Source organism: Cimex lectularius, unplaced genomic scaffold, assembly GCF_000648675.2.
Source record: "Cimex lectularius strain Harlan isolate CLEC.00 unplaced genomic scaffold, Clec_2.1 scaffold103, whole genome shotgun sequence".
NCBI classification, from domain to species: domain Eukaryota; kingdom Metazoa; phylum Arthropoda; class Insecta; order Hemiptera; family Cimicidae; genus Cimex; species Cimex lectularius.
This window is the reverse complement of record NW_019392691.1, coordinates 904,213-919,299: the sequence shown is the minus strand read 5'-3', so window position 1 is coordinate 919,299 and position 15,087 is coordinate 904,213. Positions and strand designations below refer to the sequence as shown.

Genomic DNA, 15,087 nt, shown 5'->3' with positions numbered 1-15,087 from the left:
AAAAAAAACCTCCAGTCGTTTATAAATAATAGCTATTTTTTATTTTAAAATAATTGTCAATTTTAATTAAGGACTAATATATGCTGCAACTGAAATTAAATGCTCGGTTTCATATTATTTTTAATTAAATATAAGTACCTTATCTATTTTATATTTTTTCGAAGAACCAAGTGCATCTTCAAAAAGTTTTCGTTTTACTATTGGGTTGTCCGGAAAATAATGCAGGATTTTGGTATTAAACAAAAAAAAGAAACTAGTTACTTTAAAGCAATGTTCTTTAATCAAAATAATTTCCCATACTCTCAATACATTTCTCCCAACGTGTTGGTAACTTATTAATTCCGTCTGAGTAGAATTCAGAATTTTTAGAATTGATAAAGTCAATAAATGCATTTTCCAGTTCCGTTTGATTTTTGAATATTATGTGTTGTAAGTAGTGGTCCAGGTGTCTAAAAAAATGGTAGTCAGTAGGCGAGAGGTCCGGAGAGTAGGGTGGGTGAGGCAAAGTTTCATAGCCAAGCTCCAATAATTTTTGTGACGTTACACGTGACACATGTGGTCGAGCGTTGTCATGCAACAAAATGGGTCCTTTCCGATTGACCAAAGAGGGCTTCATTACTGCCAATTTCTGATGCATGGTATTAATTTGGTTACAGTATGATTCAGCATTGATGGTTTCGCCAGGATTTAAGAAGCTGTAGTGTATTAAACCAAATGAAGCCCACCATACCGTAACCATTACCTTTTTTTGATGAGTTGGGGGCTTTGGAAAATGTATTGGAGCTTCTCCTTTGTCGAGCCACTGTCCAGAACGTCTAGTGTTATCGTAGAGAATCCACTTTTCGTCACATGTAACAATTCTGGCCAGAAATGGGTCATTTTTGTTTCGACAAAGAAGTGATGCACAAACATCAAAGCGCTGATTTTTTTGGCGATCGTTTAATGAGTGTGGAACCCAATTTTCGAGTTTTTTCACTTTTCCAATCGCCTTGAGGTGGTCAGCGACGGTCGTTTTACTGACTTTGAGTTGCTCTGCAAGTTCTCGAACAGTTGTTTTGGGGTTTTCTTCCACCACTGATCGCAGAACATCATCATTAAGAGAGGAAGGCCTTCCACGACCTTCTTCATCTTCAAGGCTGAAATCTCCCTCCCGAAATTTTTTAAACCACCTTTGCACAGTGCACTCATTAACACAACCCTCGCCCCAGACTTGGTTAATGTTTCTAGCCGTTTGGGCTCCGCTTCGGCCGAGTTTAAACTCGTAAAAGAAAATCGTACGAAATTAATTATTTCCAAGTAGCGGAATGCTACAGAGGTAAACAAACAATATCATTTGGAAGAGGATTAATAAGTGTTGACATTCATACAAATGAGTAATCTTGTAAACGTAAACAGAATATTTTATATAGATTTTTTTTAATGAAAACTTAAAATCCTGCATTATTTTCCGGACAACCCGATATTTCACTAAAGTGGCTATTCATATAAAGATTATTTTACCTATATCGACTGTTAAGCAAACGACAGCTTATTTTTAATGAATTTAAAATACGATATTCTTTATTATTATTTTTAAGTGTATTTTTTATGAAACTTGGAACCCAAGGATAAACCTGCGGTTTAATAAATGAAACTAACTAATAAAAATGAATTTAACAGAAAGATTCCCTTTGAATTTGAAACACGACTTAATTTTTCAAGTAAAAAAATACTTTAATCAATTACATGAGAGTAAGTACATCCACAAAAATATTTATTGTATGAGGTGAACTCCTTTGGTTACCAAGTATCCACTAGGTGTCAGCACTGCTTTAACAATGGTTCGTCGTAACTTCCGAGAAACGGGCTTTACACTAGAATGCTTGGCAGGGTCGACCTGGTCCTCCTAGAAATGGGAGAGAGTGAGAGACGATAGATTCATCCGTTAACAGGCCCTACGAATCCGCAGCATTGCGGGAAGTGCGATAAGAAATTTTATAGACGAGGGGGTGAAAATTAATATAAAAGAAATGGGTTCATTTTTTAAAGCGGTTTTGTACTTCGCCGGCTAACTTGATGCTTAACTAGTTCATCCGCTTAGTCAAAAGTGGTCAGCTAGTTCGTCCCGCCGTTTCCTTCATTATCATGATTAAAAGCGACCGCGTTGCTAGACCGCCCTGACCGCATCGACTCTGGATCATGGGAATTTGCGGCCTTCTTTTGAAAACAGAGTAAAGACGGATTATTCTAAAAATCAATATATGTGGTCACGCTGTAATACAACAAAAAATCAAACTGTAAATGATAATTGATAAAACATACACAAACACGAAGTCTTTTTTAACTATAAACATCCAAACCTCTAAATCCAAACCAGAAACATTCAAATTGTTCTACCCTTTACGACTTTACGCACCGCACCAATTATTGCCTATTGGGCATTCTTCATCATTGTCTAAAGCTCTTCGTTAGTTCTCTCGCAAGTTCTAGTGTTTCCACTGCTCTGCATGCACATAACTCGTCCATGGACAGGTTTATCTTTTTTAAATATGTTTTACATATGCCATGATTTGATCGAAGTCTGGAAATGATTTTACTGGTCTTTTTATTTGCGTATTGAACTAAAAACCAGGGAACCAACGACACCTTAGGAAATAAGTTTTTGCAAAATAGTCCTTTGTTGCTGTTATTATAATCTTGCTGTCAAGAGTCCAAACATTGCTTCTTCGATAACCAATATAAATTTTTAAAATGTATTGTTGTGTCAACGGGAAGCTTTTGCATAGCTGCTTTCTTTGCCAAAACATCTACTATTTCGTTACCGTGAATTCTGCAGAGTGTTATTTCCTGTTTTGGACCCATCAGTGTACAAAACATAAGCATTAAGCGAGGAACACACTTACCCGATGCTACCCAACGCAAATCCAAAATCCAGTTTTCCATAAGATAGTATTACCCCCGTGCACATCTGCCAGATAGTTGCGATACTAATTTGTGATACACACTGGATGCACAACCTACCAAAACGTGACAAGACGTCGGGTAGCATGGGGTAGCGTCGCATAACGTTGCATCGGGTAAGTGTCTACCACGCTTTACTTATCATATTGGATTGGATCATATTGGAATGGAAAAAATATAATCTAGCTCGAGAAAGAAGGTTAAATGAGGTGGTGAGCACCTTCCAAAAAATACAGTAGCCAAGCCACAAGGAAATAATAAAATCGGAGTCAAGGTGCATTTACTCAGCAATTGTCGGCTTCTTTGATAGAGCTGGAGTGAGGATTTAAATAGTAATATAATAAAAAAAATAGAAATAATAAAATAAAAGACGGTGGCTCTGGCCTATGAGCTGGGACAAAAAAACAGCCTAAATCAAAATCCTCAAAATTTCATAAACCTACACAAATGTGTGGTGATTAGTGACCGTTAGTCTATGATTATTCGGAAATTGTGAGATGCGGTCTGGTGCGATGTAGGTTTCAGAAAAACATTTTCTTTATCGTGCCAACGTTTCTATCTTTATTGAGATCATCTTCAGGGCCTGGGATTTACAAACATTGTTTAAATTTAACAAATACATGTTGGATGTGGAAAAAAGTGAATTTATACAATGCAAAATATATTTTTTATACTCAAAGTATTTCTACTCACTCAAAGTGTTTGTTTTCTGAGTAATTGTGCCATTCTTGCGTGTCATGTTGAGAGTGCCAGTGAAGTTTGCTGTTTTATGTTTATATAAGTTGGATTTTGAAGGGGTGGGGAAGGAAGTCAGTATAGAAAGACATTTTTGTGTAAAGAGTTGGCGTCTTTGAGGTGAAAAGAACTGAAGAAGGGAAAAAACGTTGGTAATAGTTCGGCCAAATTATCTTTTCAGGATTATATAGACGGCGATAATTAGGAAAAGGAAACCTAAATTAGTAGTTCAAAATTAGACTATGTAGAAATTTTTGTTGTGTGGAATGTGATGAATGTTTTATATATTATATTATATGTTTTGTGTGATGTGATGATAAATGCATGTTATCGATATTGAATTTGATTAATGATATTGGCGTAGCTGCAACTGAGTTTACATGTGTCTGTTCTGTAATTGATGCTGTGTTTATCTCATTTCTGTTGATGTAAACCATTTCTAAAAATTACGTTTATGTTTGTTTTGTTCTGTGTGTAATATTTTTGGATTGTTGAAGTCGAAATTGTGTTGGCGTTCAAAGCCAGTCTGCAGGATTTTGTTTCGGTTTTTTGCAATCATAGATATGTTGCGTTACTGTCTTATCCAGATATTGGTATGTAATACCGATGTAAGTTGCCGGACAATTTAAACAATTGATTTTGTAAATTACGTCAGATTTATTTGTTACTGGTGTGGGATCTTTACTTTTGGGAAAAAGTGTGTGAATTGTTGTTGAATAAAAAATTTTTTTTTGCATTCACCTCAAGAAGCCGACTCCTCATATAAAAAAATGTCTTTCTATTCCCGACTTCCTTCCCCACCCCTTCAAAACCCAGCATATATAAACATAAAACAGCAATACTTCACTGGCACTCTCAACATGTCACACAGTAATGACACATCTGCACGGAAAACAAACACTTTGAGTGAGTACACTTTGATTGAATCTAAACTTTTCTAGCATTGTATAAATGCATTTTTTTAAAATCTGAAATTTTCTAGCATTGTATAAATTTTTTCCACATCCTACATGTATTTGTTAAATTTAAACAATGTTTGTAAATCCCAGACCCTGAAGATGATCTCAATAAAGATCGAAACTTTGCCACGATAAAGAAAATGTTTTTCTGAAATTCACTAGGTTTAGTGGACCGCTTGACCAATTAATATATTTCAAGGTTTTTCTGAAACCTACGTCACATCAGGCCGCATCTCACGATTTCCGAATAATCTACGCAAATGTCATTCTTGCCGATGCGAAAGAATATTCTTATTTAGACGCCCAGAAAGCCTCCCGAGAAGTTTGAAACTTACGTGGTAGCAAGATCTTCTTGATCAGTAAGGCAATTTTGCATGACACTGTCATCAATAAAAGTATCAAGGTTTGAGAATTAACGAAATCAAAATAACTGCTAATTACTATTCAAATGACAATGGTTCAATATATATTACATTTGAATTGAAACCGGTGATGGGAATATTTAATATAAATGAATTTTGAAAATATTGTTTAATGGATTTAACTTGTTGTGTGATCAAATAGATTACACGACATTTGAAAAATGGCAAAAAGGAGGAAAAATTCGAGAGGTGAGGTTGAGATGGTAGTATCCGAGCGGATCTTAGTCTCACGATAGCTCAAGTGGTAGTGTAGCAGCTTATTTAGCCGAACGTCGTGGGTTCGAATCCCGCTCGAGACACCGACTTTTTTAAATCAACCAATACCTTTCATAAATATTAATTGAAAAATTGTAAATAGAATAAGAAACAGTGACGGCAAAAGGGAGACCTAGGTGTTATGTCAGCAACCTGGCCTCGGGCCGGGTGAACGGGAACAATAGGGGTCAGTAGATGGGCAACAGTCAGAGGAAGCAGTGTTCTACAAGATTCGGGGGTCTTCTTCTTGGAATAATCGGTGAGTGCCTGTTTCAATCAGAGTTTTGGCGAAAATTTCATATTAAATTTGACAGTAATTTCTATCCAGCATGACCCCCCCTTGCCGAGATGTAAACATACATAAATAGTTCCTAAGTAGAGAGCTTGATTGTAACCGGCATAATATTGTTAAATAAAGTAGCTTTAAGATATTAGCGAGATTCATTAAGCCCCAGAACCATTCATCCAGGATCCCGGGGTTACAGAAGTATAAAGAAAATATAAAATATCACAAGTTATTAGAAATTTATTTATTGACAAATACTAGACGTTTTGTTTTATTCGAAAAATGGCTATGACATCTTTTTGAGTGGTATTACACGTGGCGTTGTTTAGACAAAATAATAAGCTAGATAATCGATGTTTTGAAAAATATTGTATAATTATTTCCAATCAGTTTTCATTGCGTGTAGCTGAACGTCCTTGCAATTATATTTGTTTTGCGATAAGTGGAACTTCAAAAAATAAAAACATAACCAGTCCGAACCGAGGGTTTCACCTTGGTGCTTCCGTTGTTGATTTCATAGCTGGCACACCGATGATAAAATAATATTTGTCCAGAGTAATTATTTTAGCATTTAGTGATCAGGTAATAAATCGTAACATTTATCTTATAAATTAGTTGGTACAATTAAGTAGATGTAAGAGTGTGACAAGTAGTATTTGAATTGATAAAACATTTAGCCTTAAAATCATTGATGATATTTATTTGTGTGACATTAAAATATTGATTAATTATTTTATGTTGATGCACGTGTCAAGGGCTTTAATTTGATGCATTTTTAGTTGGAAATATTTTACTCCTTCCATTCTCTACTCTATTAGTAAGCTAATAAATAACTATTAACATAATAATTATTTCTCTCTCTCTCTCNGGAATATTTAATATAAATGAATTTTGAAAATATTGTTTAATGGATTTAACTTGTTGTGTGATCAAATAGATTACACGACATTTGAAAAATGGCAAAAAGGAGGGAAAATTCGAAAAGTGGGTTGTGGTAGGAGTGAGAGAGAGAGAAAGAGAGAGAGAGAGAGAATTGATTTGAAGTGAACATTTTATTGAAAAAAAGCTCACAAAATTAGGTCTCGTGGACCTTTCTTTCATTTGACGGGCATTCGTACATACCACTAAATTTACATTATTCAAAATACAAATCTTATACAAATATACTTTTTGTATTGTCTACATATATTTGTAAATATTATCGATGTTGTACAGAGCGGTCTGACATAACTAGAGGGTTATGTTAATAATTATTTATTAGTTATCTAAACGTTAAAGTTTATTAAAAAGTTTTTAATTTAATTAGTGTGTGTGTGTTTTAGTGTAATTAGTGTAAATTAGTGGAGCGTTACTCGAACCCACAATCGCCGGATAATATAGGGAGAAAAAAACTCTTAGATGTTCCGTATAAATTTGTTTTGATGTACATGTTATAACATTAGGGAAATTATTGTACAGTTTTGTACATTTAGGAAAGAATGAATTATAAAAACCCTGCGTTCGACACAACGGTATTTTAAAAGCTATTTAGAGCTTATAAAAGTGTTTTTGTTTTAATTTTTAAAATTTTAAAATGGATAAATTTTAAAACATTTATCAAAAATTCGTTTTATAAAGATATGCAAATACACATATAAATAGTAACATTTATCTTATGATGAGTTTTAATTGAAAGATTACAATTTTAATTACAAGACAATAAGTTATTTTTGGAAGCATTAATGCATTAAAAGTTTTAGTTTCATGTATGTACTCTTAATATTAAGTGCAATTTTAGTCATACATTATGGAATACGTCATACTATATGCTTTCTTAATATGTGTATTCCAACTAAAATATTTATTTATTACTACTCCTAGAATTTTTATTTCTTTGTTTAAAATTAACATACTACTATCAATTTTGTTTAAATTTCATAAAGAAAACAAGGGGAGAGAGAGCGGTAGCCAGTGCTTGACTGAGGAGCGAGAAGAAGCGAGAGAGGTGAGAAAGGAAAAGAGAGAGCGAGAACGAAGAAGAGAGAAAAAGAGAGGGAAAGTGTGACAGAACAGAGAAATAGAAAGAGAAAGAGTGAGAGANAACGATATTTGATCACTCTTACATCTAACAAATTGAACAAGACAGAGGGAGAGAGAAGGAAATGAGAGCGTACTGTTCAATACATGTTACACTATGAACTTTCCCATTTTGCAGATCCAAACCAATAAAAACAATAAATATGCTAATACTTATAACTTCTACGGCAATTTTTCTTACCATTTTCTATTATTACTGGACGAAAAACTATAATCATTGGGAAAATAAAGGTGTTCCATGTATGGACAGAAACTTTCCGTTTGGCAGTATCAAAAGGTTGCTGTTAATGCAGACAAACTTAGTCAATTTCTTGAACGAAGCATACACGTAAGTTTGTATTAAATCTTATATGTAGAAAATATGAATTGGAAATTTTTAAAATTGAAGGAAGTATACATTCGCCAAAGCCGTCGGATTTTACGCACTCCGTCAGCCGATGCTGATTGTCAAAGACTTGGACCTCATAAAAGACGTACTGGTGAAAGATTTCAACGTCTTTGCCGACAACGGCTTCGTCACTTACGAAAGCGTGGATGCCCTGATAGGATTGAATTCCTTCACACTCCGTGGCGCAGCGTATGATTATGTTTATATAAATAAACAAAATTGGATAAATAAAAACGTTTAAAATTCTAGTTGGAAACCCAACCGTGCAGTGCAATCTCCGGCCCATCGAATCAGCAAAATTAAACTTATGGTACCACTTATGGCAAAAACGGCTCAAAATTTTGTGGAATTTGTATCACAACAAACTGAGGAGATATGCGTAAGTAAAAATTGTATTTCCTTTAGTGATAGATTTCTTTTTTAATGCAATATAACCAATTACGAACTTTTGAGAAATTAAATTTTATTGTTTGATCTAGTTGAAAATCTTTGATTTGATTCTTGTGTTGATCTTCTCTTAAAATTAAGTTGTTTTACCTGTAAGAACACTTTTGAGCTCGAAAAACAATTATATTTATATGCTCTCTATATTATAATTTACTAATTATTCTTTTTATGTATGGTTTTGGTTGAGATAGAAAAGTCAGTGTCACGAGCGGGTTTCGAACCCACGACCTTCGGCTAAATACGCCGCTGCTCTACCATTTGAGCTATCGTGACCTCGATCCTATCGGACACCAACTCTCCATCTCAACCTACAACCGTTCGAATTTTTCCTCTTTTTGCCATTTTTTTTTTTTTTATCTCAACCAAGACCTTACATAAAAAGAATAATTAATTGAAAGAAGTAACGTGGTTAATTGACCACTAAAACATAAATGGATTAATATTTAATAAGTAAAAGAAGTATCATTTCACTAACAGCTACCCGTGCCCACTTCATAAGTCGCTGAGAATCGAATTCTGATTATACATCTGAAAATGGCAAAAAGGAGGGAAAATTCGAAAAGTGGGTTGTGGTAGGGAGTTGGTGTCCGAGTGGATTGAAGTCACGAACGATAGCTCAAGTGACAGAGCAGTGGCGTATTTAGCCGAAGGTCGTGGGTTCGAATCCCGCTCGTGTCACTGACTTTTTTATCTCAACGAATGCCTTACTTAAAAATTAATTAACTATTAATCTTTATACTTAGTTCTGTCAAGTCTCCAGTGTCCAGCGAATCCCATCAAAAATCCTTAGGAACATATTAAAGCTCCTTACTACGTCACCAATCTCACTATCTAGAACAAATTCTCGATCTATCCTGACCCTATTGCCCCTGCCTTATCTACATTTTCCCAACCCAAGAACCCGGCACGTCGCCTTAAACGACGATGGCCTCTTGAGACCCCTCATTTTTTAATCGGCGTTAAATGAGTACCAGCTAGTCTGGTTTAAAAGAAAGATAATGTTTGTTTATTTGTATATTAAAAATTAGAGATGACGCCAATTAGAAAAAGACCTACTCAGTTCCTTCGTTCAGCTTTCAAGGAACCCTTCATCAGTACTTTCAAACTTTGACAACACATTTTCATAGCTCCTTACTACGTCATCATCCTCACACAACAAATTTTGTCAACCAACTGATTTGATCTTCTTAAAGTTCCATAACAACCTTTCGATCCAGCCTAAGGCCTCTTTCAGACGAGGCGGTTTGGCTGATTCAGATTCACTGCCGTGTAAGACCACCTCGGCCATACCAGGCAACTTGTTCAACCTCTCTTCCCAAAGAGAAGTCAAATATGTTAGGACCCGGAAGCAGGAGCACTTCTTGTGCTTGCTCTTCTGCGAAAAGAGAAGAAAAAAAGAGGAACCCAGTAAAGAAAAGTGTGGGTTTATCCGTTGTTATAAAATTAGGAAACGGGCGCTTTCTCTCAAATAATGTTGTGCTTCTTCCCTCCAAGCTTCGTTTCTTTTAATTTTATAACTATCCTCCTCACACCTCATGTCCCATATCACGGGACTAATGCGAATAACTTCAATGAATTGCTCCACATTGAAACTTGCATTCAACGCTTCTCATGGTGAACTCACTTGACTCAACTAGGCGACTGGTGTGAAGGACAAATGCCGAGTAGGTCTTTTGAGTTGAGCCAACCAGTGGGGATGAGAACGTGAGCAGCACTTATGTCTGCTGGCCACCCGTCTGGGCGGACGAGTTGACTGCTTGTGAAGGGGTTGTTCTGCCGTCCAAGACCTCTCTATCCTTTCACATTCCTCCGAACCCGCCATGTCTCAGGAGAACTCCTTAATCCGCAAAATTGAGTTCAATTAGGAGAAGGTCTCGGATTTGAAAGAGAAAGCTTCTGAAGAGGGCTTGGGCAGTAGGGTAGGATGGATCGAAAGGTGTGAAGTTGGTGAAGTAGTAAGGAGCTTTGGTAATTTGTCAAAGGACTTTTGATTGGAAGTATGCTTTGGATATAGAACCACACATTCTATTCCGTATGTTCGAAGTGGTCCCATTTTTTCAACTACTGAGAATTGTTATAATCACTCCACCGAAACAGTTTTTTATTAAAAAATAAAGAATCTTCAAAAAGTTACTCAATAAGAGCTGCATTTGGAACTAAGCTTGAATGGACAAATACTCACATCAGTACAGTTTCACTAATTTGGACATTGATTTTTTTTTAAAGGTGAATGTCGTTTCAAGGTTTTACACAATTGACACGGTTGCTTCCTGCGCGTTCGGAGTCAATAACGATTCGTTCTTTGACAAAAACTCCCAATTTCTTAAAAACACTCTAGGACAACTTTTCAGCGATTCGAACGCAGGTGCATTGTCCGCCTTTTTTGCACCGTGGTTTTCGCTGATATTTCGTACAAGGTAATTTATTAATTTGTGCAATGGATTACGTTTACGAATGCGTTATCATTTTTTTAGGATTATACAGAAACGGGCTGAGGACTTTTTCCTCTATTTAGCCGATGAATTGCTTAGCCAAAGAAAAAGAAGCACTACACCCGGAAATGATCTCGTGCAGCATTTGCTGTTTTTGCAGGAAAAATCTGCAAAAGAAGGAACGCCATGCAAGTATTATTATTATTTTTAAGATGCGATCTGATTAGTCAAAACAAAGATGCGCGGGAAAAAAAGAACAAACGAAGAATTAAACGCAGAGGGCCGGCGATGACCACTTGATGTTTGTCGGCCCATAAATAAATAATAATACAAGTCAAAACACACGAATAAATGTGTTTCTTAGTGCCCTGTTGTTTCATAATTTTTTGAAGTCGTGAGGAGCGGTCAGGAATGAGGTAGTTTAGAAAAACAATGTTTAATTTTGTCCCCACGTTTCGACCTTTATTCGGGTCATCTTCAGGGCATAAAGTGTGGTTCTCATTCTTGACCACTCCTCACTACTTCAACACATGAATGTTTTATGTATGGAAGAGTTCTTCTATATTTATTCAGAAATCGTGAGATGCGGTCTGGTGTTACGTAGGTTTTAGAAAAACATTTTCTTTATCGTGCCATAGTTTTGATCTTTATTGAGATCATCTTCAGGGCTCAAAGTATTTGTTTTCTGCGTAATTGTGCCCACGAGTGCACTCTCAACATGACACGCAAGAATGGCACAATTACACAGAAAACAAACACTTTGAGCCCTGAAGATGATCTCAATAAAGATTGAAACGTTGGCACGATAAGGAAAATGTTTTTTTAAAACCTACGTCACAGCAGACTGCATCTCACGATTTCTGAATAATCATCGACTAATGGTCACTAATCACCACACAGTTCTTCTATATGTTTTACATTGAATCATCAATCACAGAATGGATAAAAAAAATCAAAAGGAGAAGTAAATAAACAAACTCTAGTGGTTTTAGATACAGAAAGCTTATGCTAAAACAACTTTCACCAAGACTGGCTATCTCACTGTTACAATTAGAGAGGGCTAAACTCAGAGGAGTGATACAGCAATTTACTGGTCTATGGCATCTGAAAAAACGTATCATGGATATATTCAATGACGACCCCATCATCTTCGAATGTGAAGCAACTGCTCAATGGAGACTAACCTGGATTACAAAGACCCACCCCCACAAGGGAACCCTTTTGTTCTTCAATCTTCGGGTTAGCAGGCAATGCATCTCTGAGCTGTGATGGTTCCTAAAATGACATTGCTAACAAATATTTCTAAATTTTATACCTTGGAAACCTAATGCTAACGTACTGTGTTCTTTATGCAACTCAAGGGAAAAGGAAGATATTTTTCTGTGTCTGAATGCTCAATTTTATTGGAGTGCAGTCTTCTGCATCTAGGCAGAATGCATTCCTGGCTTTTCTCATTTTTTATTTATCCAGATCCTGAGTGATAAAAAAATTGTGAACCTGTTGCTTGCTATGCATGTGATGCTTGACAATACCAGTATCAGTTTATTCAGCAATTCAATGGTGATCACAAAGAAAGAGAAAAAAATTAAAAACTTATATTTTATTCCCTCTGGCTAAGAAACATTAACTTTTGTTTATATTCATTTAAATGTTATAATTGTATTTCTACTCATATGTAATGTCGTTATAATGTCTACCATTGCATTTTTCATTTTAATTGTGTTTTGACATTTTTATTATTAATTATCAGTTAATATGATGGGGGTAGCACATCCCAGCCATATCCAACAATTTTTTGTGGAAATAATCCACTTGCGATGAGCCAATGCCAGTCGTTTTTGGCACCATCATGGATGGGCTTAGTGATTGATAGAAGGTGATGAGAGTAAAGAAAATTAGCAATCTTATCTGAGTGCAAAGTGACATTTGGATTGGGGTGGGTAGTAAAAACTGTGGAATGGTTGTCAGAAATGAACTGACACTTTTCCGCCTTTGATGTGGCCCAGGTACCTTTTGGCATTTATTTTATTTCGAAATAGCAATACTTTTAAATATGACTTTGTATTTTAAATAAATTTATGTTTGGAATAATTTAATTCCCAAATAAATGTAATTTGAATATTGGCCTTTTAGTATTGAAGCCAATCGAAATCGCAGCCCAGTTGATGACATTCTACCTTGACGGTACTGAGACTGCCTCGATTGCTCTGTCATTCATACTTTTTGAAATAGCGGCACACGAAGACATACAGAAACAACTAAGGGATGAAATAATGTCAGCTGGGGAGTCATTGGAAGAATTTAATTTTGAAAAACTCTGGTCCCTTGAATATCTCAACATGGTCATTACAGGTAAGGTGTAAATTTTAAAATAAAATTGATTATATGTTAAATTTCCCTTTCAGAATCATTGAGGGCACACCCACCAATCCCTTTATTGTCAAGAATCTGTCTTGAGGATTATACGATGAATGGTGTCAAAATCGAGAAGGGTACAAAAGTATTTATTCCGGTTTTTGCAATTCATAACGACCCTGACATTTACCCTTGCCCATACCAGTTCAAACCAGAGAGATTTTCAAAAGTCAACCGAGCGTCACAGAATAACTATTCGTATTTGCCTTTTGGAGAAGGTCCAAGAATTTGTGTCGGTATGTAAGAATGTGTGTTGTACATATAATTTTTTTTATGAATTAACTTATTTCTTATTTGCTTTACAGGTTTTAAATTTGCATTGACTGAAATTAAAATGGCAGTAGTAGCATTATTACTAAACTTCAAGCTCACACTCTCTTCGAGGCATTCCACAAAGCGCATCATTCCAGATGATCGCAGTTCATTCGTTTACACAAGTAAAGACGACTTATACATAAGATTCCATAAATATAATAAATAGTTGAAATAAATATGCCAATTTTTGCAGGCATACAATTTATAGAGAATATATATTTTTTAATTATGAAACATAATAATGTTTGTTTGTTAAAAGTGTTGACCCTTCTTTACTTTTTATTGCTTTTTTATTTGCTATTATATCCTTTCTTAATATTTATATTGTAATGATTGATTTGTTGTGTTGCTTGACTGTCTCTATGTATGCTTGAGTACATGACCTGTTTGGACTGTAATTAAAAAAATAAAAAGATAATAATAAAATAAAATAAGTAAATAATGGAAAGGGAAATTGTGATAATTAATAGTTTGAGATGATAACATTATTTGTTTTTCAGTACTTCTGCTTAGGTGCAATTCAACTCATTGGAAAAAATGAATGGAATGATTTAAAAAAAAAAAAACAAAAAAAAAACCTGTATCTGCAACATTGATTGAGGAATTTAAATAGTAAGGATAAAGATAGGGTGTGCATGTTGCTTAATATTTTTAAAAAGTTGGATCTTACTTACAGTTTGTTGTTTTGAAGGATCCAAATTTCAAGGTTAGAGCTCATCACCAGAAATGAATGAACAATGAAAGAGTGGACCCACTGCCGATCCACCGCCAACGCGTTATTCCAATGGGAAGCTGGTTTTTAATGTCGTTCAATTTTGAACGTGAATTATAACACAACTAAATATTTACCCACAACTAATTTTTTTCTAAATATTTAGTTGTGTTGTAATTCACGTTTTCACATGTACAAAATTAACTGGCATTAAAACCTGTTTCTCATTGGTTGGAAGGTTCACATAACCTGTTTCTCATTGGTTGGAAGGTTCACATAACCTTTTGTGTCAACTCAAGAGACGTGGTTGGAAATGCTTCTACCTGATGATGAGCTTTAAGCTTGAAATCTGGCTGTTGAAAACAACAAACTGTGAGTAAGTTCTAACTAAAAAAAATGAGGAATTGGTTGTTAAGCCCTCCTGCATTACAGGAATATATCTCTATCATTTAAATTTAAAAAAATCATATCTACATTCAGATAAGAAATTATTTAAAATTAAGCTCCTTTGTGTAAACAACAGTGTAATTTTTTTTAAGCCACTGACCTTATTCAGCATCATCAGCACACCCAGGCCTCATTGAGATGGATTTTTTTTTAATTTAGTACATAATTACAAATTTGACTGACAGTGGCAGGGCTACATTACCTATACTAGAAGTCTAGATTGTTTAACTTGTAGTAAATAGTTGCAGCGAGGTTTTT

The 15,087-nt window shown here is 35.1% G+C and overlaps 1 protein-coding gene across 5 annotated transcripts; it reads left to right on the top strand.

Moving 5' to 3' along the window:
* Window positions 1-5,470: 5,470 nt before the first annotated feature.
* Window positions 5,471-13,940, top strand: LOC106670429 (cytochrome P450 6j1-like). Of its 5 annotated transcripts, none has more exons than XM_024225921.1 (10): window positions 5,486-5,570; window positions 7,520-7,581; window positions 7,792-8,001; window positions 8,062-8,250; window positions 8,311-8,440; window positions 10,735-10,925; window positions 10,983-11,128; window positions 13,074-13,292; window positions 13,346-13,591; window positions 13,661-13,940. In XM_024225921.1, the coding sequence occupies exons 3-10, from the start codon at window positions 7,817-7,819 to the stop codon at window positions 13,834-13,836; spliced, it is 1,482 nt and encodes a 493-aa protein (XP_024081689.1). In that variant the 5' UTR covers window positions 5,486-5,570; window positions 7,520-7,581; window positions 7,792-7,816; the 3' UTR covers window positions 13,837-13,940. The 5 variants fall into 5 exon arrangements, with proteins under 5 accessions (XP_014256246.1, XP_014256248.1, XP_024081689.1 ...); XM_024225922.1 differs by lacking the exon at window positions 5,486-5,570 and adding an exon at window positions 6,069-6,179; XM_014400760.2 differs by lacking the exon at window positions 7,520-7,581 and having other exon boundaries at window positions 5,471-5,570.
* Window positions 13,941-15,087: the final 1,147 nt, after the last annotated feature.

Excerpts from the sequence above, each read along its gene's own strand:
- LOC106670429 (XM_014400760.2), top strand. The coding sequence starts at position 7,817 with ATGCTAATACTTATAACTTCTACGGCAATTTTTCTTACCATTTTCTAT. Across the intron at positions 10,926-10,982 it reads TCGCTGATATTTCGTACAAG|GATTATACAGAAACGGGCTG; the intron begins GTAATTTATTAA and ends TCATTTTTTTAG. Across the intron at positions 13,293-13,345 it reads TCTCAACATGGTCATTACAG|AATCATTGAGGGCACACCCA; the intron begins GTAAGGTGTAAA and ends TTTCCCTTTCAG.